Genomic DNA, 25,443 nt, shown 5'->3' on the forward strand with positions numbered 1-25,443 from the left:
GGCAACTTAAGAAGCTTACAACCCTTGGCACTGTAGCTAATTTTCCTGGACATGGAAGGCAGAGAAAAATTGATGAAAGGTTGCAACCAGGATATTCCGGGTGGAGAATAAGCAGCCCCAATCAATTTCTAAAGAAATACAAGCTGTCCTGCAGACTCAGAGTGCCAGGTGACTCAGTGTCAGCGCAAACTATCTGTCGCCATTTGAAATAAATTAAATGCTATGACAAGAGTCCCAGGAGGACCCCACTACTGACACAAAGACATAAAAAGCTGGATTGCAGTTTGCCAAAATGTTCATGAGTAAGTCAAAATCCTTCTGGGAAATCATCTAGTGAACAGATAGGACCTAGATAGAGCTTTTTGGTAAAAAAAACATCATTCAACTGTTTATCGTATCACCAGATGTCGGTAACAACCCTTCTAATCCATGCAGGCAAAGAAATCAAACCATAGATATCTATAAATTCATGAAGTTCACACTCCATGAACATTTCCATATTTTTTCACATTTCACCCACAAACTTAAATATATTTTATTTGCATTTTATGTGAGATACCAACACAAAGTAGCAAGTATTTTTGACATGTAAAATAAATGATACATGATTTTCCAATTATTTTAAAAATTTAAATCTGATAATTGAGATGTGCATTTGTATTCAGCCCCCCAAATCAACAATTTATAGGACCACATTTTGCTGCAATTACTGCTGCAAGTCTTTTGGGTTACATCTCTTTGGACACCCCTGGTCAAAATTACCGCTATTGTGAAGCGTTAATCAAGTTGATGATGAATTGATCTCTAAAAAAGCCTAACATTAAAGGTGACACATTTCCTTTGTATTTTAGGAAAAAAAATATATACAGTATATATTTTCATTTTTTACATTTTAGAAAATACAAAAATGAAAATGGGCCTATGCCAAATTTTTGTCAGCCTGTATGTTTGGTACCTAGTTACACCCCCTTTTTAAAGTGTCACAACTTGTAAATGCTTTTTGTAGACAGACAAGAGTCTTTCACTTCTTGTTTGAGGTATTTTTGTCCATTCTTCCTTGAAAAACGATTCCAGTTCTGTGAGATTCTTGGGTGGTCTTGGATGCACTGCTATTTTGAGGTCTAGACACAAATTTTCAATGATGTTCAAATCAGGGGACTTTGAGGGCCATTGTAAAACCTTCAGCATGCGCCTTTTCATATAGTCTATTGTGGATTTTGTCGTGTGTTTAGGATCATTATCCATTTGTAGAAGCCAATCTCTTTTCAACTTCAGCTTTTTTACAGATGGTTTGCATCAAGAAATTGTTTGCATCAAGAGTTTGTTCAAATATCATTGAATCCATTCTTCCATCTACCCATGAAATGTTCCCCATGCTCTGGCTGCAACTCAATCCTAAAGCATGATTGATCCAACCCCATGCTTAATGATTGGCAGATAGCTATAAGCGAGCGTCACTATTGTATCATACAATTATTAGGTTCTGTAGAAGGACGTAGATCTGGGGATTTATTATGATGGAATATAGGCTGAACTGGATGGACAAATGTATTTTACTAACTTACTAACTATGTATGTTACTATGTTACTATTCATTATTCACTCAAGCCTCAGTGTGCTAGGGATGCTTGTTACTCAGCAAGTAATTTTTTAATGCGACAGTGGGAGTTTGAGTCCATGCCCTGCATGGTTGGTGCTTTTTAGACAGACAATGAACATGTGGGGATTGCCTGCTAGTCACTGTAATGCCATAGCCATATTGGTTGTGGCATTACTGTGATTGGCTGGCCGCATAGTGTTATCAGGTCTACAGTCTGTGCGGAAAGTACTCAGACCCTTTACATTTTTCACTCCGACCTTTTTCACTCTGTTTCATTGCAGCCATTTGGTAAATTTGAAAAAGTTAATTTTTTTCTCATTAATGTACACTATGCACCCCATCTTGACTGAGAAAAAACAGAAATGTGGAAATGTTTCCAAATGTATTAACCCATTACTTGCCAAATTAAAATTTTTACAAGTACGGATTTTTCAGAAAAGGGCGTCCCAATATTCAATTAAAAATGACAATGACATGATTTCCTATTTTGAAAACATTCATTTTACAAACACAACACAAAAAATTGGACCTAATTAAAAAAATTATAAAATCTTAGTTGCTAGTAGCTAAAGATTAGGCGTCCCAAAAAAAGGACATTGGTAGATAATGTGTTAAAAAAGAAAAACTGAAGTAGATCTGCTGAGCAAAGCAAGTCCAGGATGCCATCACAGGGACACGCACCTCTGTGATACATACCGCCCATTAACCACATGGCCACCCGCCATACCAAAATAGTAACAAGGGTAGTTGAGTCCAAGGAAGTAGAGGCCTGATGGTCTCGAAGGCCTACTGCTACAGGCAACACTCATGAAGGAGACCGAAACAGGAGTGTTCACATTTCCAAAAATTATTGGCAGACACCACCAAAGTGGCATTAATTTCACCACAGTAGAAATGGAATACTAGAGACAGATACTGTAGGTCTTCCACTACACCCAATATAGCAGATGGACACCCAACCAGGAGTGTTCACATTTAAACAAATGTGGGACTTACACCACAGAAGTGACATCAATTTCACGAGAGTATAAATAGTATAATAGGGACCCACAAGTCTTCCACTACACCCAAACCCAAGCAGGAGTGATCACATTTTAAAAAATGAGGGTCTGACACCACTGTAGTGCAATAACGGTCACGACAATAGAAATAATATAATTGGGACCGAGACATCTTCAACTACAGCTAACCCAGCAGATACAGGCCAACCATGACTGTTCACATTTCCACAAATGTGTGTCAACATCAGCAGCAGCAGCCACAGCAGGCACAGAAGCTACACTATCACAGAGTACAGTTACGTGGCATTAATGTGTCACACTAAAAAATGCAATATCATCTAGTCTGTACAGTCTGCAATTGGGGTGAAAAAAGTCCTTGGAGATCCATGACTTGTTCATCTTGATGAAAGTTAGGTGGTCAACACTTTAATGGGACAGCTGGCTGTGCTTATCCTTCAGGACACCACCAGCAGCACTGAAGACATGTTCTGGGAGAATGCTAGCTGCCGGAAATGATAAAACCTCCAAGGCGTGTGAGGCGAGCTCAAGCCACTCATTCATTTTGGAATTCCAAAATGTGAACAGGTGCAAACCCTACCTGATGGTATTTATATTCAGTTCTACATACTCCTTAACCATACCCTCCATTCGTTCACCAAGTATAAGACTTGGACTCTGTTGTGCTGGTGCACGAGTTGGTCTAAAAAAAAGTGTCAATGGACTCACAGGAATTGCTTCTTCCACTTCCACCGCTGCTGCTGCTCATGTTTTGGCTTTGACGAATTGACATGCCAGAGGTTGGAAGTCTAGAGCTGAGATGCGAACTGTGTGCTTCACTGCTGTCTTAGGGAAAAGCTCTCTTAAGGTTGTGTAAAAGCATGTTTTGATACTCCAGAATTCGTGGATCCCTTTCTAGGGCGCAAATCATTTGGAAAAATTTGGTTTTATAACATGGAGCTAACAGAGTGGCAACCCAGTAGTCAGCATTATTCCTAAACCTAACTATACGGAGATCATGTTGCAGATAGTGCAGCAAGAAGGCACTCATGTCAGGCTCTACCATAAGGTCCAAGCCCATGCTGTGTTGGTGGTTGGGTAACAATGAGGCTCATTTCCTCCGCACCCTCCCGCCAACCACAAACAAAAGAGAGGGCAGATTATCCTCTTCATCTTAGGTACCGTCACACTCAGCAACTTTGCAACGAGAACGACAACAATCTGTGATGTTGCAGCGTTCTGGATAGCGATCTCGTTGTGTTTGACACGCAGCAGCAATCTGGATCCCGCTGTTATATCGCTGGTCAGAGCTAGAAGTCCAGAACTTTATTTCGTCACTAGATCGGCGTGTATCGTCATGTTTGATATCAAAAGCAACGACGCCAGCAACGTTTTACATGGAGCGAGAACGATAAATGAGTCGCCATTACGTCATTGGATCGCTCCTGCATCGTTCTGGAGTTGATGTGTTTGACGTCTCTACAGCGACCTAAACAGCGACGCTCCAGCGATCTAGTTTAGGTCGGATCGTTGTCTATATCGCTGCAGCGTCGCTGAGTGTGACGGTACCTTTACAGTTGCTTGCCCATCACCTTTTCTTCCTCCTTTTGTTCCTCAGATCTTGCACCTTCGATAACAGTTTGTCTGTTATCACCAGCACCCCGAGATCGCAGTAATCCACCCTCCCTTGGCACCCACCTGTGTGATGACAGTCTTGACCTTAGAGACGATGTTATCCCTTCTGCATACCCCTCTGCTTCCTTCTCTTATTCTGAGACCACCATCTCCTCCCGCAGGCTATTCAAAGTCTGCGCCAGCATATAGATGACTGGACTAGTGATGCTGATGATGGAGTCGTCAGCGCTAACCATCTTAGTCATTTTGAAACTGTGCAGAAGGGTGCAGAGATCCTTAATCTGTGCCCACTCTGTAAGTTTGATATACGCCACGTCCGTACTGTGTTGGCCAAGGCTATACTACATGACATACTGCATCAGGGTTCATTGCTGCTGCCACAGTCACTGAAACATGACGAGAGAGGAATTCCACCGTGTCGGCACATCAGATGCTAGGTGTGAAAATCGGATTGTACTTGCATGACACGTTTTTTTTGGTCCTGATATCGGAACTTTTTTTTCACACATATGGGTATGAGCCCATAGAAAAGCTTTTTGGATATGACTCCTGTCCATGAGTGACTCATTTACTTCTAATGGAGTTTTCAATAAGAGCTTAGCATGCATAATCTGTGACCTATGCAGTGGTCCCTTGTACTAAGAGCAAATGATATACATTGTAACATAAAAGATTTGAAAAAGGAAAACATTTCAAAGCTAGACTATTTTAATCATAAAAATTACATAAAAACATGATTTAAAGCTCAGGTAACTTTCTGATGAAACATTTACTTGAAAATGTAAGACAGAATTTTTTTGTGATACAATAAAGTGTCTCACCTGTTTAAGCACATTTTGAATGATCTCCTCATACACATCCTGGATTGCCATGCTAAGTGTTTCCATACTAACGCTCCTCAGTATCTTTGGTGAACTAACTAGGTCCAGGAACTGCCAGACAGAGACACCCTGGTCTAAGGAAGACAATATCTCTCCTAATTCCACTTCTCCCATTTCTGATCTGGTAGTTGTTAGCAATTTCTGTAGCAGGTACTGTACCTTTAAAATAAAACAAAGTAACAAATTATCAAAATAAATACGGGGAAACTTAATATGCTCTTAAGGGCTCATTCAGATGTCAGGATTTTTTATTTTACATATGAGAAAAAAAGGACTGAGTTTTATAAGGTTTTCATCAGTTTGGTCAGAGTTCCATCAGTTTTTTTTTACTGAGGAGAAAATAAAAAAAAGTTTCTCCCCATCTCCTGTCAGTGAAAAAAGGACAGCACATGGATGGCATCTGAATGCTGTGTTGTCAGATTTTTTTCACTGACCTGCATTGCTGATTTTGACCCAATACTTAGATTTTATAGTGGACATGTCTCTGATTTTGCAGGCACCACTTGTTCTAACAAAGCAATCTTATATGTGAACAGCCCCATAGACAGTTGTAGGTATGAGTGCTATCAGGGAAAAAAAAAACACGTGTGAATGAGCCCTTAAGGTGTAAGGCCTCATTTACACATCATCTTGTTTGATCAGTGTTTCCATCAGTGTGTGAATTAAGGTACCGTCACATTTAGCGACGCTGCAGCGTTGCTGTGTGGTCGCTGGAGAGCTGTCACACAGACAGCTCTCCAGCGACCCAACGATCCCGAAGTCCCCAGGTAATCAGGGTAAACATCGGGTTACTAAGCGCAGGGCCGCGCTTAGTAACCCGATGTTTACCATGGTTACCGTTGTAAATGTAAAAAAAACAAACACTACATACTTACATTCCGGTGTCTGTCCCCCGGCGCTGTGCTTCTCTGCACTCTGCTGGTTGTTCCTCGAGTGTGGGAACTTTCCTAGAAAGCTCCCAGCCTCGAGTTCATATGAGGACAACCAGCAGAGGGCGCCTCACCGCAAATGAAGGTAAATATAGGTCATTGACCTACTTTACTTTCATTCCCCGGGGTTTTGCAGCCACGAGCACCGCTGCATTAACAGAGCTCCTGGCTGCAAAATATTTTAACCCCTTCAGATGGATTTACATCGTGGGACCTTACAGATTTTCGGAAGGTATGTATATTGTTGGTTTATTATTTTTTCTTTGTTACAGAGCGAGGGTCTTCAGATGGATTGAGCGTAGAATAAATTATTACAACAACCTTTGTTTTTATTTCATTAAAATAATTTTTAATAATGTGTTTGTGTTTTTTTTAACCGTTTACTACTATTGGATTAATAATGGATAGGTGTCATAATTGACGCCTCCCATTATTAATTTGGCTTAATGTCACCTTACAATAGCAAGGTGGCATTAACCTTTCATTACCCCATATCCCACCGCTACACGGGAATGGGAAGAGAGTGGCCAAGTGCCAGAATAGGCACATCTTCCAGATGTGCCTTTTCTGGGGTGGCTGGGGGCAGATGTTTTTAGCCAGGGGGGGGGCAATAACCATGGACCCTCTCCAGGACTATTAATATCTGCCCTCAGTCACTGGCTTTACTACTCTGGCGGAGAAAATTGCGCGGGAGCCCACGCCAATTTTTTCCGCCATTTAACCCTTTAATTTAATAGCTAGAACGGCCAAATTTTGCATATACACACTACTAACATTAGTAGTGTGGAATATGCAAAAAACATGGGGATATGAGATGGATTACTGTATGCTATCTCTGTTATATGTTCTGTTATATGTCTAGCATATGACTGAAGAGTGAGTGAGTGTGTGATTCACCCTTGAGGAGACGTCCTCGTGGGGAGTGATAGAGATATGGTGTAAAAAGCCGATCAAATCTGGATAGGGACTCTGCAGTTTCCTCCGATGACTCCTTGGGGCACCCTGGGTCAGAGGTCAGTCTGTCTGTGTCTGTCCTGCCTTGTATGTACGCAAAAGCTACCCCCTAGATCAGGAGAGATTTTGATCACATCAATCTGCCTGCTGCTGGTTAGTTTTGTTCTCTAGTTAGTATATATGGTTTCTGTGTATGCCATATTAGTTCTGAAGGAGGTGCCCTTTGTCAAACTAGGAGGCCTGAGTGGGATTAGTGAGTGACGCTGCGGCGGTCACAAGGGCCAAATCACTAATCATTATCCTCTGCACACCTTTTGGCTGAGTATTTAGCATAGGTTACTAAGCAAGCAGAAAGTAGAGGGGACTTACCGGTTAACACACCAAGCAATGTGACGTTAGTGTAGTTGTTACGAGTTGGAGGCCGTGAGAGGTGGGCACACAAAATAGAGGCTACACAGTGAGAGAACAGAGAGATATCAGTCAGAAAACCAGAGAACCACAGAGAAAGAAAGAAATAGAGAGAAAGCAGGCACAAGTAGAAAATACAGGTAACAGAGGGCACTAGAGAATGCAGATGTGATATCAGGCAGCAAGGAGAGGCAGGTCATAGTACACAGATAAGGAAAGACAGTGAGAGCTAGGTAGCTGCAAAAGAAATTAGTGCTATCTGAGTGAATAACTGTGTGCGAAAGAAGGTGATTGATATATGAGACTCCTAGTTTGACTTTGCAAGCAGTGTGTATGACATGAGGATTTAAGAATATAAATCCTGCTTGTATAAGGGAGTCCAATTAGGTGTGATCCTTGGTCAACTGGTACCAGGATAAAACAACAGGAATGCTAATAAGTAAAACACATAGTCACACGTGTATGAATGAGATAAGCTGAAACCAAATATTTGTTACCCTTCTAACTGATATTTGGGGAGGCTGCAAGTGAAACAACTGTGCTAAATGCTCTGCAGATTTTGTGTGGGTTATGCATGTTTTAGGAGACATTTAGAAACAGAGCTCCTAACTAAATACGTGTATAGGTTTTGATGTTTTTGTCATATGGAATATTGCACCAAAGATTGTGAACACCTATTGAAATACATTAATCTATATTGTCCTGAAGGTTTTGCTTTTGCTCTTCTGGGAATTTTTGTATTTGCATGGTTCATAGGGATTAGGATTACTTGGAATATTATAAAAGGCAGACCCCCAGCACATATTTTGTAAATGTCGTGCCCCGATTGTAAAGTGGGACTGATGCTGGCAATATCACCAGAAGGGTGGCGGATTGTGAAAATCGTACATTCCAGCTACAGCCAAGAGAACACTGGGTTTGGACCTCTGTCAGAAAGACTTCCTGAGTTAAAAGTGTTCAGACTTAATGTTCACGGGACCATTCTGTGGACCCCTGGAACATTGTTGAGTCAGATAGAGGACAATAATCTCTGGTGTCCCAGTAACATACCATTCAGGTGTCTCCTGAACAACGGGAAACCAGAAGATTATATCCAAATTGCAAAACATTTTGCTCTCCTCTCTGGGTTTGGAATGTAGAACTGTTTGTCTCTGTCATACGGACAGAGCAGTAGAGGGTAATGTCATGTCGATTTAGAGTGTATAAAGCATGTTGACAGATGGAATCAAATGTATGGTTTTAAAGGAATGCCTGATATTGTTGAATGAAACTGAAAGTGCTATTGTTGAATTGAAAGCAAGAACTCTGAGAGTAATGAAAATGTATTTGAGATAAGACGCCCAGTAAAGTACGGAAACTTGACACTCTGCCAACTGTCAAAAATTTGCACATAGGTTCTATGCCCCAAGTACATGTTGCCCTATAAACAAAATTTTCTGTTTTTGCTTAGTTAATAAGTTATTGAAGTTTCAAAATTTTTGGCTATGTGCCAGTAAATTTTCTTTTTCTTGGTGTTTGAATCCAGCTACTCTCCAGGATTGAGGTAGTGGATTCAAAAGGGGGAGGAGTACTAGTAAACCACTCTGTTTTTGCAAATTGTATAGCCCTTATGGCTCAAGAAGCTGCAGATTTCTCACATGTCTCTCGTGTACCTCTCATTAATCCAGATGTTGAGCTTTTTGTAGATGGCGCAAGAAGCATCGGAAAGGATGGACGGTTCTATGCTGGGTATACAGTGGTCACACAGCATGAGGTAATAAAAGCAAAACCACTCCCTCCTCACATGTCCACAAAAGAGGTGGAGTTGACGGCACTCATTGAGGCGCTTAGAGGGGCTGAAGGGAAACGGTACAACGGTTAATGTGACATCGAGATATCTTTTGGGAGTGACCCATGACTTTGGCCCCATATAGAGGGCAAGAGGTTTTCTTACAGCAGCAGGCATTCCTGTCAAACACTGGTACCTCATAAAACAGGTGATGGACTCACTACTGCTTCCGGAAGAGGTTGCCATAGTCAAGGTAGAGGCACACGGAAAGCTCACTACCGATGAGGCACGAGGCACAACCAAGGAGGACCAAGCAGCCAAGGAAGCTGCAGGAATGAGGTGACACAAGACCCCTGGGGCACTTCTACGGACCATGGTAAGTGCTGAGTATAACCAGCTGGCCTTAAGTATCTTGCAGACTCTGACTCAGGGATCCCCCGGGAAGGAGACGAAGGTCTGGTCGCAGAGTGGTACTTGGGACCATGAAGGTTTGTGGAGTGTGGGACAGCGGGTGTGTCTGCCAAGATCTCTGTGCTCTGTGACGACCCAAGTGGCTCACAATCCAATACACCGGTCCAAGGATACATGTGCCCTGATAGATGAGAGGGTCACTCCTGGTTTCATAATGATCCCTACTGGATTCTATTCAGGCATGTTCCACATTGCACAACACAGGTAGTATAGGCAATGCACCACAGACACATGCCCAAGCCTCTCTACCCTTTTCAATGACTGTAAACTGCCTTCATACAACTACTGCCAGGTAGGAATATATGTGCTCGTGTGTGTTAATCTCTTCCCAGGGTGACCGGAAGCCTTCCAGATGCCAAAAAGCTACGACAGCAGGGAGGTAATTAAAAATGTTGTACAACTGAGGTTACACAGGAAAATGTCCCCTTTCAGGCAAACTCATAGCTGTGTCCAGAGTCATGGGAAAGACTGTTGCTTAAGCATGAATAAGTTTTTGATTCTGTTCCAGGAGGTTGGGTAGTACACGCAAGGAGACCACTGGAGCTGGAATCTCACGGTCCTCTCACTACAGCCACACCTGTACCACTTGAGGGAGACCCTGCTTGGAATCATGCAAGCCAGTGTACGGTCCAGGAGTGGAAGAATGATAATCCTGCTCCTGATGATGTTGACAGCCTCATCTCAAGAAGGACCGATACCAATGCTAACCATAAATGCCTCAGGGATACCAACAGTGTGGTTTGATGCCTCTGAAAAATCTGTTACCTTTAGATTTGACTTTCGTAAAATAGTGAAATGTCAATGGAATCTTAAATTTGGGAAAAGAGCAGTAACCCCAGTTATAAATTTTTAACTACAATTGAAGGGGCTGTGGTATACATCTGTAACTAGGCCAGGGAATGAGAATTGTGCTTCATGGTCTGATGCAGCTTGGAATACAGGAAACCCATGGGGATATGAGCCAGAGGAGGCTAAGACTCCCCTTAGCTCATCAGGAAAACCTCTTCTCCAGAGGATGTACGTTACAACAATGGGGGGCAGATGGGACTGTAAAGTAGAGGATCTTGAGGGGGGATCAACTTGCAACCCTCTCCTTGTAACTATAAATGAACCCTCTCCGGGAGATGAAGGTCTTTATGTTCTGGGACTACATTCCCCGGGGAAAAGGGCTCAGTTGGGACAATTTGGGCTAAGGGTTTTCCCCCAAACAAGAGAGTGGGAATAAGGAAGAGAAGCCCCAAGAAACAACAATAGGAAGGCCAAAATTCAACATGTTTGTGGAAGTGAGCTACGAGGAGAAGGTAGCCATAGAAACAGGCTATACTGAAAGAAATGAGTGGCTTATGTGGATGAGATATACCGCAGGGCAGCATAACAAATCTAACTGTATTGCATGCGCCTCCGCGAGACCCTATTTAGGGACAATTCCTCTTAGATTCTCAGAACCAGACCAAACAGACTTGCAATGTATTTTAGCCTTATACGATGCCGCATATGACCTCTCAGATAATGCTCTGTGTTATGCTCTCTCAGCCATGTACCTGCATGTAAAATCTGATCAGGTACCCCCTCGAGTTTTTGCATATCCAGGAAACTACACCTGTTTCCAAAGGCAAGGGACGGGAACAGGAAAATCAGTAAGAAACCTAACTTCAGAGTTTTGTGATGCTGCTCCCCATAGACACTGATACGGGGGTCTTCAAAGCTAAATGGTTTCAGGGACAGACTGCAGCAAGAGGTGATATATGGTGGTTATTATTATTATTATTATTATTATTATTATTTATTATTATAGCGCCATTTATTCCATGGCGCTTTACATGTGAGGAGGGGTATACATAATAAAACAAGTACAATAATCTTGAAAAATACAAGTCACAACTGGTACAGGAGGAGAGAGGACCCTGCCCGCGAGGGCTCACAATCTACAAGGGATGGGTGAGGATACAGTAGGTGAGGGTAGAGCTGGCCGTGCAGCGGTTTGGTCATGTGGAGATGTGCAACTTAGAGCCAGATTGCCAGCAGATTGGGTTGGCATCTGCGCCCTAACACAGATACTCATGCCATTTAAGATATTCTCATAAGAGGAGATACAAAAGGGTAAAATGAATATTGATACTCTACGAAGGAAGAAAAGGTCATCACCTGCTGGATCCTTTGATCCAAGGATCTACATAGATAGCATAGGGGTTCCTAGATGGGTACCAGATGAAACCAGAATTGAACCAGAAGGGAACTGAAGGTAACTGGCCAGTCACGGTAAACAATGTTTCTGTTTGTTTTCACTTTCACCCCTATAATCCTTCACTTTCTGCTAACTCCCCTGATCCTTACACCAAGTAAGGAACTGTTCATCTCTTCTTCAATCCTCCCCATCCACCTCACCTCCTCCTCAAAACTGTTTCTTAACATACAATCATCTGTCTCCAAACACAGACAGCCCCCTCATGCCCAGTCCTGTTCCTTCTCACTGCTGGTGATATCTCTCCAAATCCTGGTCCTCCCCACCACATTCCCACAGTCATTTCTACCTCCCATCCGTGCTCTATCACAAACTTCCGTAACCTCTCTAACCTTATACCCATTTGCCCAGCCCCCACTTCCCCAGTCCCACTAACAGGAGCTCAGTAGAACGCTCGCTCTGTCTGCAACAAGCTTTCCTACATCCATTATCTTTTTGTTACTACCAAACTTTCCTTCCTCGCCATCACCGAAACCTGGCTCACCCCTTCTGACACAGCCTCTCCTGCTGCACTTTCGTATGGTAGCTTCTACCTTTCTCACACCCCCCGCCCTAGCAGCAAACATGGCGGAGGAGTTGGTTTTCTCCTGTCAGATACCTGCTCCTTCACCCCAATCCCACTGCCACCCTCTGTTACCCTCCCTTCCTTGAGATGCACTCTGTGCGCATCTACTCCCCCTCCAACCTTCAACTGGCTGTCATCTACCGCCCCCCAGGGCCAGCCACCACCTTCTTTAACCACTTCACCACCTGGCTACTTCATTTCCTTTCCACAGACATCCCTACCATCATCATGGGCGACTTCAACATCCCCATTGACACTTCTCTCTCAGCTGCCACTAAACTTCTATCTCTCACTTCCTCCTTCGGCCTCACTCAATGGTCTTCTACAGCCACCCACAAAGATGGCCACACACTGGACCTCATCTTCACCCGCCTCTGCTCCCTATCTAACCTCTCTAACTCACCTCTTCCTCTCTCTGACCACAACCTTCTCACATTCTCTTCCCTCTCCACTCCATGTCTACAATCCCGACCCCACAAACTTTCACACCCTCGCAGAAATCTTAAACAATGTGGATGACGCTGCCGCTCTATATAACACCACAATAGCTGTAGCTTTGGAATCTGCTGCCCCACTTACACATACCAAAGCCCGCAAAATCCACAGACAGCCCTGGCACACCAGCCTGACCAAAGAACTGAGGCGAGCTTCCAGGGCTGCTGAGCGCAGATGGAAAAGATCCCACTCCAACAAGCACTTCATCGCATTCAAACAGTCCCTCACTACTTTCAAGACCACACTCGCCACAGCTAAACAAACCTACTTCTCATCTCTCATATCCTCCCTGTCTCACAACCCTAAACAGTTATTCAACACCTTCAATTCTCTCCTCCGTCCCCAGCACCTCCTCCCTCCCCACTCATCTCAGCTGAAGACTTTGCCTCATTTTTTAAGCAGAAGATTGATAGCATCAGAGACAGTTTTGGTCAACAACCCCCAGAGCCCTTCCTCCCGACTTCCCAACCCTCCACCTCCAAAACCAACTTCTCCACCATTACAGAAGATCGACTCTCCACTCTACTCTCAAGATCACACCTCACCACCTGTGCACTTGACCTGATCCCTTCCCACTTCATCCCAAACCTCACCACAGTCTTCATCCCAACCCTAACCCATCTATTCAACCTATCACTAACAACTGGTGTTTTCCCCTGAAGCTTTAAACATGCCTCAATCACACCTATCCACAAAAAGCCCTCTCTTGACCCATCCTCTGTATCTAGCTATTGCCCTATATCACTTCTCCCCTATGCCTCCAAGCTACTGGAAAAACACGTCTACCTTAAACTGTCTTCCCATCTCTCTTCTTGCTCCCTCTTCGACCACTTGCAATCTGGCTTCCGATCACACCACTCCACTGAAACTGCCCTAACTAAGGTCACCAATGACCTCTTAACCGCCAAGAGCAAGTGACTCTACTCTGTCCTCCTCCTCCTGGACCTGTCGGCTGCCTTTGACACAGTGGACCATTCCCTATTATTACAGACCCTCTCATCCCTTGGCATCACAGACTTGGCCCTATCCTGGATCTCATAATACCTAACAGACCGGACATTCAGCATCTCCCACTCACACATCACCTCCTCACCTCGCCCCCTATCTGTCGGAGTCCCACAAGGTTCAGTCCTAGGGCCCCTGCTCTTCTCCATATACACCTTTGGCCTGGGACAGCTCATAGAATCTCATGGCTTTCAGTATCATCTCTATGCTGATGACACACAGATCTACATCTCTGGACCAGATATCACCTCCATACTAACCAGAATCCATCAATGTCTGTCCACTATTTCATCCTTCTTCTCCGCTAGATTTCTGAAACTTAACATGGACAAAACAGAATTCATCATCTTTCCCCATCTCACGTGACCCCCACAACAAACCTATCCATTACAGTAAATGGCTGCCCACTCTCCCCAGTCCCACAAGCTCGCTGTCTCGGGGTAATCCTTGACGCTGATCTCTCCTTCAAACCACATATCCAAGCCCTTTCCACTTCCTGCCGACTTCAACTCAAAAATATTTCACAAATCCGTTCATTCCTCAACCAAGAATCTGCAAAAACCCTAGTCCATGCCCTCATGATCTCTCGCCTTGACTACTGCAACCTCCTGCTCTGTGGCCTCCCCTCTAACACTCTCGCACCCCTCCAATCTATTCTAAACTCTGCTGCCTGACTAATCCACCTGTCCCCCCGCTATTCCCCAACTTCTCCCCTCTGTTAATCCCTTCACTGGCTTCCCATTGCCCAGAGACTCCAGTACAAAACCCTAACCATGACGTACAAAGCCATCCACAACCTGTCTCCTCCATACATCTGTGACCATCTGGCCTGGCAAGAATTTAACCGCTGGGCTGTCTGCAGGTAAACCAAATTTTTGTGATCTGTGAAGACTTGGAAGGGAAAACGAGCTCCCTCCAAGAGATGTCTCCACTCTGAGGAAGCCAACTTCATGGCTAGCAACTCCCTGTCCCCGATGGAATAATTCCTCTCTGCTGGTGAGAAGGTCTTAGAGAAGAAGAAGCAAGGATGCTTCCGACCTTGAGCATCCTTTTGGAAAAGGACTGCTCCAGCACCAACAGGTGAGGCATCCACCTTATCTACATCGGGGCGATGTAGGATGGGAGCGCTAGCGAAGTGTGACTTAATGGAGATAAAGGCCTTGGAGACCTCCTCAGACCACAATTTGGGATTTGCTCCCTTCTTGGTGAGGGCAACCAAAGGAGCTACCAAAGTTGAGAAGTGTGGAATGAACTGGCGATAGTAGTTAATGAACCCTATAAAGCGCTGCACCGCTTTAAGAGAATGGGGTTTCTGCCAGTCCATCACAGCCTGTAGTTTGTCAGGATCCATAGCCAATCCCTGGGCGGAGACGATATAGCCCAGGAAAGGTAAGGACTCCTGCTTGAACACACACTTCTCCAACTTGGCATAGAGGGAGTTTGCCTGTAGGAGGTCGAAGACTTTGCAAACATCTCTCCGGTGGGAGTCAATATCTGGAGAGTAGATGAGAATATCATCTAGATAGACTACGACCGAGGTGGAGAGCATATCCCAGAAGTTGTCGTTCACAAAGTCTTGGAAAACGGCTGGGGAATTACAGAGCCCGAAGGGCATCACCAGATATTCATATTGCCTCATGTGACTCAGGGACCAGGACCGGGGATTCCAGAGGTTTGGCGAAGGTGGGAGCCAGCCGAAACCTCTGCCTACACTGGGCTCGCTCTAAACTCCGCTCGTTAAAACGGAGGTCAATACGAGTGGAGACAGCTATTAACTCCTCCAGTGTGGCAGGAATCTCCCTAGTGTTTAGAGCGTCCTTCACATGGTCAGCCAGCCCCCTCCAAAATATGGGGATAAGGGCTTTATCCGACCACTCCAGCTCAGATGCCAGGGTACGGAAGTGGACAGCATAATGGCTGACCAAGGACAAACCCTGAGTCAATGCCAGCAGTTGGAGCGCCATGACATGGGTGACTTGAGGTCCTGTTTCAGAGTGCTCAGGAACAACGGAACACTCTGCACCACATGATCGCCACGCTCCCACAGCGGCATAGCCCATTCCAACGCCCTGTCCGACAAGAGAGACACAGTAAATCCTACCTTTGCCCGCTCTGTGGGAAAACGTGCAGCCAGGAGCTCGAGGTAAATAGAGCACTGACTCACGAAACCCCTACAAGATTTACTATCTCCAGAAAATTTTTCTGGCAATGGGAGGTGAGATAATGTCGGAACAGGGGTGGCAGTGGACAAGGTTGCTGCAGCCACGCTAGCAGCCTGTACAGCAACTGCGGTAACATCCACAGCTGAGGTTGTGCTCTCAAGAGCCGCCAACCTACCCTCCAGCTGCTGGATATACCGCAAGGATCGCTGAATGACCGCCATTTACTAGCCAGACCCTGGCGCTAGTATTCTGTTAGGGCTAACGGAACGCACCGAGTAAATATAGATGTTTTATTGTTATAGATGCGTTTGCAGCCCGGGGTCCACTGTGCAGGAGAACCTGCTGCTAGCAAACGGCGGCACTATATGGCGGTATGAACTAGCTCTGTTATTTCACAGAGTAGCCGTGAAAGCAAAGCACTGCGCCCTGTTAGACTTCACAGAGGCACAGGCTAACTACCCAACTAAGAGCAGTCAGTGGTCATGCATGCACACAAAACTCCTCGCCGGAGGTGCTAGCTTTCTAGGGGCTTACTTCAGCCAGGTCCCTGAATACACACAAACACAATCTCCTCGCCAGAGGTGTCAGCATTCTAGGGGCTTATTTCAGCCAGATCCCTGAACACAATCCTACATGACCACACTGGCGCAAAGCACATAACTTAGAAAGATACTAGCGCATGGCCATACGGCCATGCGAGCTTTAAATAGTTGCAGCAAGTACATGACCTTCCTAGAAGGACCAATGAGAAGCTGCCACAGAGCCTGAGCACCTATAGGACCTTCCTGAAGGACCAATGGATTTAGCTGCAGTATCTGAACATGTGACCCTCGATCTCCACTGAGAGATCTTACTCTGAGCATGCTCAGAACGAGAAAAGCAGGACTTAGTCCTAGAAGCGCCTGCTCGCCGCTGCCCAGCACTGGCTTCAATGGCAGAAGCAGGAAAAGCAACAGTAACTCTTTGTACAGAGTCAGACTGAGCAAGACACTGGGACTGAGGTCTCCGCTGAGCAGGCTCCACTGTGGCAGGAGAAGAATGGGAGACCGCAGCGGAGATGGCCTGATATTCCCTGCAGAGGCGGGAACTCGACCCCTAACAATGCAGTTCAAAATTGGTAACAGGACTAAACAGGCGGCATAGTTTTGTTCAGTGGAGGACAACTGTAATGAGTGGCGCAGACACAGTTAGTAGGCCCAAAATAAAAAAGTAGGCTAAAACAGTTCAAAATTGGTAACAGGACTAAACAGGTGGCATAGCTTTGTTCAGTGGAGGACAACTGTAATGAGTGGTGCAGACACAGTTAGTAGGCCCAAATACAAAAGTAGGCTAAAAACAGTTAAAAATTGGTAACAGGACTAAACAGGCGGAATAGCTTTGTTCAGTGGAGGACAACTGTAATGAGTGGCAGACACAGTTGGTAGGCCCAAATAATAAAGTGGGCTAAATGTCTACCAAAAAATAGTTGATAAATAAACAGGTGACATAGCTAGGTACAGGGGTGGGCTCCTCTGCTGAGTAGCAGACAGTGGTAGTTGGCGCAAAGAGCCCCTGTATATTTTAACTCTCATCTATCATTTCAACAAATTTATATTGGCAGTGCCATTGAAGGATTTAACAGCACAGACTACACAGTGGTGGAGCAGGGAGAGGTAAGTATTGCAAGTGGTAGAGCAGTGTTCGAGCTGGGGGGAACACTCTCTCATGGGCGGTGGTACTGGCACAGGGCCCCTCATATTACGATGGTGTGTCTGACGGTGATTATGCACCACCACCGTCAGAGACACTTCATTGTACTATGAGGGACCCTGTGCCAGTGCCATTGCCCAAGAGTGGGCGCACCCACCTGTCCAGGCAAACGGCACTCGCACGGGTGCTTGCGCCAGGTGGTGACCACGGCCCTGTGGGGGGAGTCAGCCCATTTAAGGAGGTATAAAAATGGCCTATGGTGGACATTCAGCAGCTGCAAATGGAGGAATTGGAGAAGTCAGTAAGAGGAGGCCAAAAGCAAGACATTTTTCAGGCAAGCTACGTGTCAGCAGGAGAAGGAGGGCAAGTCATTTTTCAGGCAAGCTATGTGTAAGCAGGAGAAGGAGGGGCAAAATAATTTGAAATCCATGATTGGTTCATTTTAATGAAGGTTAGATCATCAAGATTCTGGGTAGCCAGACGTGTCCTTTTTTCGGTCAGTATTGAACCAGCAGCACTGAAGACTCTTTCTGATAGCACACTAGAAGCAGGGCAAGCGAGCTCCTGCAATGCATATTCTGCCAATTCAGACCAGATGTCTATTTTAGATGCCCAGTAATCAAAGGGGAATGACCTGTAAGGGAGAACATCGATAAGGGAGGAAAAGTAGTTCGTAACCATACTGGACAAATGCTGTCTCCTGTCACTTTGAATCGATGCAGCAGTACCTGTCGTGTCAGCGGTCATTGCAAAATCACTCCACAACCTGGTTATAAAACCCCTCTGTCCAATGCCACTTCGGATTTGTGCACCTCTAACACCTCTGCCATGTTGCCCCCTATGGCTCGTGTGAGAACCATCACCACCGCTGTGTGCTGGGAATGCCTGAACCAAACGGTCTACAAGAGTTGCTTATTTGGTAGCCAATATTTGCTCAAGGTTCTCATGTGGCATGATATTTTGTAATTTTCCTTTACATCGTGGATCCAGGAGGCAGGCCAACCAGTAATCGTTATCGGTCATCATTTTGACAATGCGAGGGTCCCTTTTTTAGGATACGCAAGGCATACTCAGCCATGTGGGCCTGTGTTCCAGGTGTTAATTCACTGCTTGTGCTGGGTTGAGGAGCACTTTCTTGAAAATCAACATCACTTGGGTCCCGCAAAAACCCTGTGCCTGACCTTGCAACGCCACCAGTTTCTATTGCCCCCTGAGAAGCATCCTCCCCCCATAAATATTTATCCCCAACATCCTCCTCCTCCTCCTCTTCATCTGCCACCTCATCCAGGAGAGTTCCCTGAGCAGACAATGGCTGACTGTCATCAAGGCTTCCCTCCTCTTCGGCTGCAGACACCAACTCCTTAATGTGCGTCAAACTTTGCAGCGGCAGACGCATTAGTGGGATGCTCATGCTTATGATGGCGTCATCTGCACTTACCAGCCGTGTGCATTCCTCAAAACACTGAAGGACTTGTCAGAGGTCTTGGAGCTTCGACCACTGCACACCAGACAACTCCATGTCTGCCATGCAACTGCCTGCCCGTGTATGTGTATCCTCCCAAAAATTAATTACAGCACGCCTCTGTTCACACAGCCTCTGAACCATGTGCAGTGTGGAGTTCCACCTTGTTGCAACATCGATTATTAGGCGGTGCTGGGGAAGATTCAGCGATCGCTGATGGTTCAGCATACGGCTGGAGTGTACAGGCGACCGGCGGATGTGCGAGCAAAGTCTTTGCACCTTCAGGAGCATGGCTGGAAACTCCGGATAAGTTTTGAGGAAGCACTGCACCACCAGGTTCAAGGTGTGAGCCAGGCAAGGTATGTGTTTAAGTTCTGAAAGGGCTATGGCAGCCATAAAATTCCTTCCGTTATCACTGACTACCTTGCCTGCCTCAAGATGTACACTGCCCAGCCATGACTGAGTTTGCTGCTGCAAGTACTCGGCCAGTACTTCTGCGGTGTGTCTGTTGTTGCCCAAACACTTCATTTCTAACACAGCCTGCTGACGCTTACCACTAGCTATTCAATAATGGGACACCTCGTGTGCAACACTGGAAGCTGCGGATGGAGTGGTCGTGCGACTGCGCTCTGTGGACGAGCTTTCGCTTCTGGAGGAGGAGGAGGAGGGGTGGCGAACGCCTACAGTCAACTGTTTCCTAGACCGTGGGCTAGGCAGAACTGTCCCACTATGGCTGTCCCCTGTGGACCCTGCATCCACCACATTAACCCAGTGTGCCGTGATAGACACGTAACGTCCCTGGCATGCGGCCATACTGGTCCATGCATCTGTTGTGAGGTGCACCTTTCTACTGACTGATTGCCTCAGTGCATGGACAATGCGGTCTTTGACATGCTGGTGGAGGGTTGGGATGGCTTTTCTCGCAAAGAAGTATCGACTGGGTAGGTCATAGCGTGGTACTGCGTAGGCCATCAGGGCTTTGAAAACTTCGCTTTCAACCAGCCGGTAGGGCATCATCTCTAACGAGATTAGTCTAGCAATGTGGGCGTTCAAACCCTGTGTACGCGGATGACAGGATGAGTACTTTATTTTCCTAACGAGAGTCTCTTGTAGGGTAAGCTGGACTGGAGAGGTGCATATGGTGGAACTAGCAGTGGTGGTGGTGATGGACATGGCGGATTGAGAGAGGGTTGGTGATGGTTTTCTCGATGTTGGCCTACATACAGTGTTTCCTACCAATAACCTTGTGATTCCCTGACTGCTTTGGCCTTGCGACGATACCTCCACATTTGCTGCTGGTGGTTTCCTAACCGGTGGGCTTACAGTGAGGGAAGCAATGTAGCGTTGCTGACTACCTTCATTCTGAGCATGTGCACCATCGGTACGGGACAATTAGTAGTTAGTCCAGGCTTGCAAGTACATGCTGGTTAAATGTCTAAGCATGCACTTTGTATTTAAATTTTGAAGATTCTTCCCTCTGCTAAAGGTCTTTGAGCATTTCTTACAGATAACTTTTGACTGATCATTCGGATCTTGGTTAAAAAATTGCCACACTAAACTCTTCCTACTATGGAATACCTTTTCAGGCATTGCACGCTGTGCTACTTTCACCGGATGGCCACGCTGTCCTAAAACTGGTTTTGTTTTTGACAAACGTTTTTGGCCTGATACGGGCCTGCCAGATGACAGCTGTTGCGATGTAGATGGCTGCTGCGGATCATCCTCATCTGCTTCAGAGCTACTGGCAGCGGCACCCTCTTCCCCCAATGGCTGCCAATCTGGGTCAACAACTCGGTCATCTATCACCTCCTCTTCAATGTCATGTGCACCTTCCTCTGTGTCACCGTGTAAGGTGCTATAGCGTTCGGCACAGGGCACCATAGTCTCATCAGGGTCAGATTCTGGCTCAGTACACTGCGAGGGCAACGTAGTGATCTGAGTCAATGGAACAGCATTATAATCTAGCTGTGGCTGTGCATCAGTGCACTCCATGTCCGATTCATCTTGTAATGGGCAGTTAACAATTTCCCATTCTAACCCAGGCACGGTATGTGTAAAGAGCTCCATGGAATAACCTGTAGTGTCGCCTGACGCATCCTTCACTTTTGGTTTTGGTGAAGGACACAAGGAAACGACTTGTTCCTGACTGGGAGCATCCACTGACGACTCGCTGCTTTTATATTAGGAACTTTCTGAAGAGGAGGCGAAAGAGCTAGAGGCTGAGTCAGCAATGAAAGAAACTTTTTCCTGCTGCTCCGGCTTTAAAAGTTGTTTTCCTACTCCCAGATAAGGGAGCCTTCGAGGCCTTGTGTAGCCAGATGATGACGCTGGCTCAACACCTCCAGCCTTAGGTGCTATTGTGCTTTTGCCACTACCACCAGATGTACCACCACCACCACCACCATCAGTATCAGCTGGCAACCACCGCCCACGGCCTTTTCCACCTGACTTCCTCATTTTTGGAAAATCTAACCAAAATAACAACCATTATATGGTACTGTAAAACAAGGTAGAAGGTGTATATAAACGTGTTGAGATTTTAAATCTCCCTTTTTTGGGGGGAGACTGAACAAAAAATCAGGCCCAGTGTATATAACAACGCAATCTAAGTGGCAGAAAATGGCTGGCTGATATACGACAAACTAACAGGACAGACGTATATCCACTTTGTGAGAATTTGAATCTCCCCTTTTTTTTTGGGAGACTGAACCACAACTTAGGCCCAGTGTATACAACAACGCAATCTAAGTGGCAGAAAGCGCCTGGCTGATATACGACAAACTAACAGGACAGAAGTATATCCACTTTGTGAGAATTTGAATCTCCCCTTTTTTGGGGGAGACTGAACCACAACTTAGGCCCAGTGTAAACAACAATGCAATCTAAGTGGCAGAAAGTGGCTGGCTGATATACGACAAACTAACAGGACAGAAGTATATCCACTTTGTGAGAATTTGAGTCTCCCTCTTTTTTTTTTGGGAGACTGAACCACAACTTATGCCCAGTGTATATGACAACGCAATCTAAGTGGCAGAAAGCGGCTGGCTGATATACGACAAACTAACAGGACAGAAGTATATCCACTTTGTGAGAAGTTGAATCTCCCCTTTTTCTTTGGGAGACTGAACCACAACTTAGGCCCAGTGTATATAACAACGCAATCTAAGTGGCAGAATGTGGCTGGCTGATATACGACAAACTAACAGGACAGAAGTATATCCACTTTGTGAGAATTTGAATCTCACCTTTTTTGGGGGAGACTGAACCACAACTTAGGCCCAGTGTATAGAACAATGCAATCTAAGTGGCAGAAAGTGGCTGGCTGATGTACGACAAACTAACAGGACAGAAGTATATCCACTTTGTGAGAATTTAAATCTCCCTTTTTTTGGGAGACTGAACCACAACTTAGGCCCAGTGTATATAACAACGCAATCTAAGTGGCAGAAAGTGGCTGGCTGATATAGGACAAACTAACAGGACAGAAGTATATCCACTTTGTGAGAATTTGAATCTCACTTTTTTGGGGGGAGACTGAACCAAAACTCAGGCCCAGTGTATAAAGCTACACAATATAAGTGGCAGAAAGTGGCTGGAAGATATATGAAAAAATACAAGGACTGTAGTACAATTTCAATCTCCCTACAATGATCTCAGGAAAAGTATGGCAGCAATAAAAAGGACTGCTGCACACAAAAGTGTGGACAAATAAACAAGATAACTGTGCAGAAAGGAGCAACATGATTTTTGCTTTTAAAAAAACAGTTGGTTTGCACAGCAAACAGCAATGCAGCTATCAGGGAGCCTTATAAGGCAGCCTAATAAGCTACAGAGCTGATGCCCAAAAATATAGCCTCCACTGTCCCTGCAAACAAATGGTGGTGTTGGACAGTGGAAATTGCTACAGCACAAGCAGTTTGGGGGTTAATCTTCCCTCCCAAACTATATCCCTTCTTCTGATGAAGCTGCAGCAACTTCTCCCTATGCTACGATTGGCAGAAGTAAGATGGCGGTCGGCGTGCACGCCCCTTTATAGCCCCTGTGACGCTGCAGAAAGCAAGCCAATCACTGTCATGCCCTTCTCTATGATGGTGGGGACTGAGACCTATGTCATCACGCTGCCCACACTCTGCGTCCTCCTTCATTGGCTGAAAAATGGCGCTGAAAGAGTCATACAAAATGCGACTTTGGCGCGAAGATCCCCGACCTCATGGCCGATCCCACACTAGGATCGAGTCGGGTTTCATGAAACCCGACTTTGCCAAAAGTCGTCGATTTTTGAATTTGTCCGATCCGTTTCTCTCAACCCTATTATGATTGAATAGTATGAGTGCGTAAACTTTTGTGTATGTACTTAACATACAAAGGTTAATGAGTACATATAAGGGTTAAAGACATATAATGATTACGTATATATAAAAATTAACTGCATACAGTATACTTTCATCATCAGCAAGAGGCTTTTAAGCATCATCCGTCTGGAATATCAGAGAAGCAACACCAAGACAGAGAACCCCTGGGAGATTACCTACACTGCATGGGCGTCCCCAATTTTCCAGGTATGAGCACACTGTACATGTACAGGTACCCCAGTTTTGGCATCTGCGTTAGTCATGTTTCTCTGGTCTTATATAGTGATTTACACTATGTAGTAACTGTAGTTTCACCCAGCCCTTCAAGTGGCCAGCTTTCAAGGTTGTATGAAACTGAGATATCATGGAGTCATGAGACGAGGGGCCATAAACCCCTAGAATATAAAAGCCACAAGGATTTAGATCAAACCACCACAGGCAGAGTTTCAGTAAACCTTAATGTTTTACAATCACAATCAGAAAACATATAGAGGCTTAGAACTGTTTGTGAAGTGAATAAACAAACATTTCTCAAGATTGTGTCACTATGAGCATTGTCTGTCACATCTGTAAATGTTTTACAAGAAATACAGCTATGTAATTGACTGAATGCATTCGGTATACAGTATTGTAATCTGGATTCCAAATCGCCATTTGTATATTCGCCATTTTTACATTTGATGTAAAGTTATAGCTCTCAAGAAGAGAAGCTAATATAGTTGACAAAAAAATATTTGTAATGAACTACTGAGCCAAACTAACAATGTTGCTTTATCAAATTTATATGAAGTGTATTGTGTCCAATGTGAGCAACCAGGCAACACAAAAAGGAGCTTTTCAAGTGAGCTCATTAAGGTACACAAATGTTATGAAGTCTTTGCCAACAAAGATGTGGGTTCACCAATGGGGGGTACCTTTTTTCAAAAATATACTTTTGCCATCACAGCCACCCTTGCTCGAAATTCTATGGCCTATAACAGTACAGAACACTTTCACCCAGGTCATGTCATCGGAGATAAGGAAGAATACATTTCAAAAACCTGACTGTCACATCCAAACATAGACTAAGTGTGAACAGGTGCTGAACCTAAAGTTGCCAACTCGTATATAGTTAAGTAAAAAAGGCAGCACACTGCAGCGCTAAAACATGCAAACATGAGACACGAAAATTGAACTGCATTACTGCACTAGAAATATGAACAATGAAAGCGTTTAGCGCATAAAAATGGCCAATTTTATGTGTACCTGGTAGCCACTTTACGGCATCTCTCTTATACCAGGTCCTAAACTTGCCTTTCCTCGCTGAGAATAAATGTCTCCATCTGAATGGGTACATGTGAAACCTCTTCTTAGACTAAAATTCTCTCTCTCTTTGGAGGGGTATTGGACCTGCTGTAATTAAAACACATGTGGCTAGGAGGCGGAGTGCTCAATCAGAAGGCTAAAGAATACATTTCAAAAACCTGACCGTCACATCCAAACATAGACTAAGTGTGAACAGGTGCTGAACCTAAAGTTGCCAACTCGTATATAGTTAAGTAAAAAAGGCAGCACACTGCAGCGCTAAAACATGCAAACATGAGACACGAAAATTGAACTGCATTACTGCACTAGAAATATGAAAAATGAGAGCGTTTAGCGCATAAAAATGGCCAATTTTATGTGTACCTGGTAGCCACTTTACGGCATCTCTCTTATACCAGGTCCTAAACTTGCCTTTCCTCGCTGAGAATAAACGTCTCCATCTGAATGGGTACATGTGAAACCTCATCTTAGACTAATTAAAACACATGTGGCTAGGAGGCGGAGTGCTCAATCTGAAGGCTA

The 25,443-nt window shown here is 45.0% G+C and overlaps 1 protein-coding gene across 2 annotated transcripts in view; it reads right to left on the reverse strand.

The window, feature by feature from the left end:
- DEF6 (DEF6 guanine nucleotide exchange factor) overlaps positions 1–25,443 on the reverse strand; it is an 854,760-nt gene that overhangs the window by 552,152 nt on the left and 277,165 nt on the right. For both annotated transcript variants that reach the window (XM_069756575.1, XM_069756576.1), the window contains exon 4: positions 5,055–5,273. In XM_069756575.1, the coding sequence (XP_069612676.1) occupies positions 5,055–5,273 (219 nt within the window). The remainder of the gene's footprint in view (positions 1–5,054; positions 5,274–25,443) is intronic.

Source organism: Ranitomeya imitator, chromosome 3 (assembly GCF_032444005.1).
Source record: "Ranitomeya imitator isolate aRanImi1 chromosome 3, aRanImi1.pri, whole genome shotgun sequence".
In the NCBI taxonomy this organism is placed as follows: Eukaryota; Metazoa; Chordata; class Amphibia; order Anura; family Dendrobatidae; genus Ranitomeya; species Ranitomeya imitator.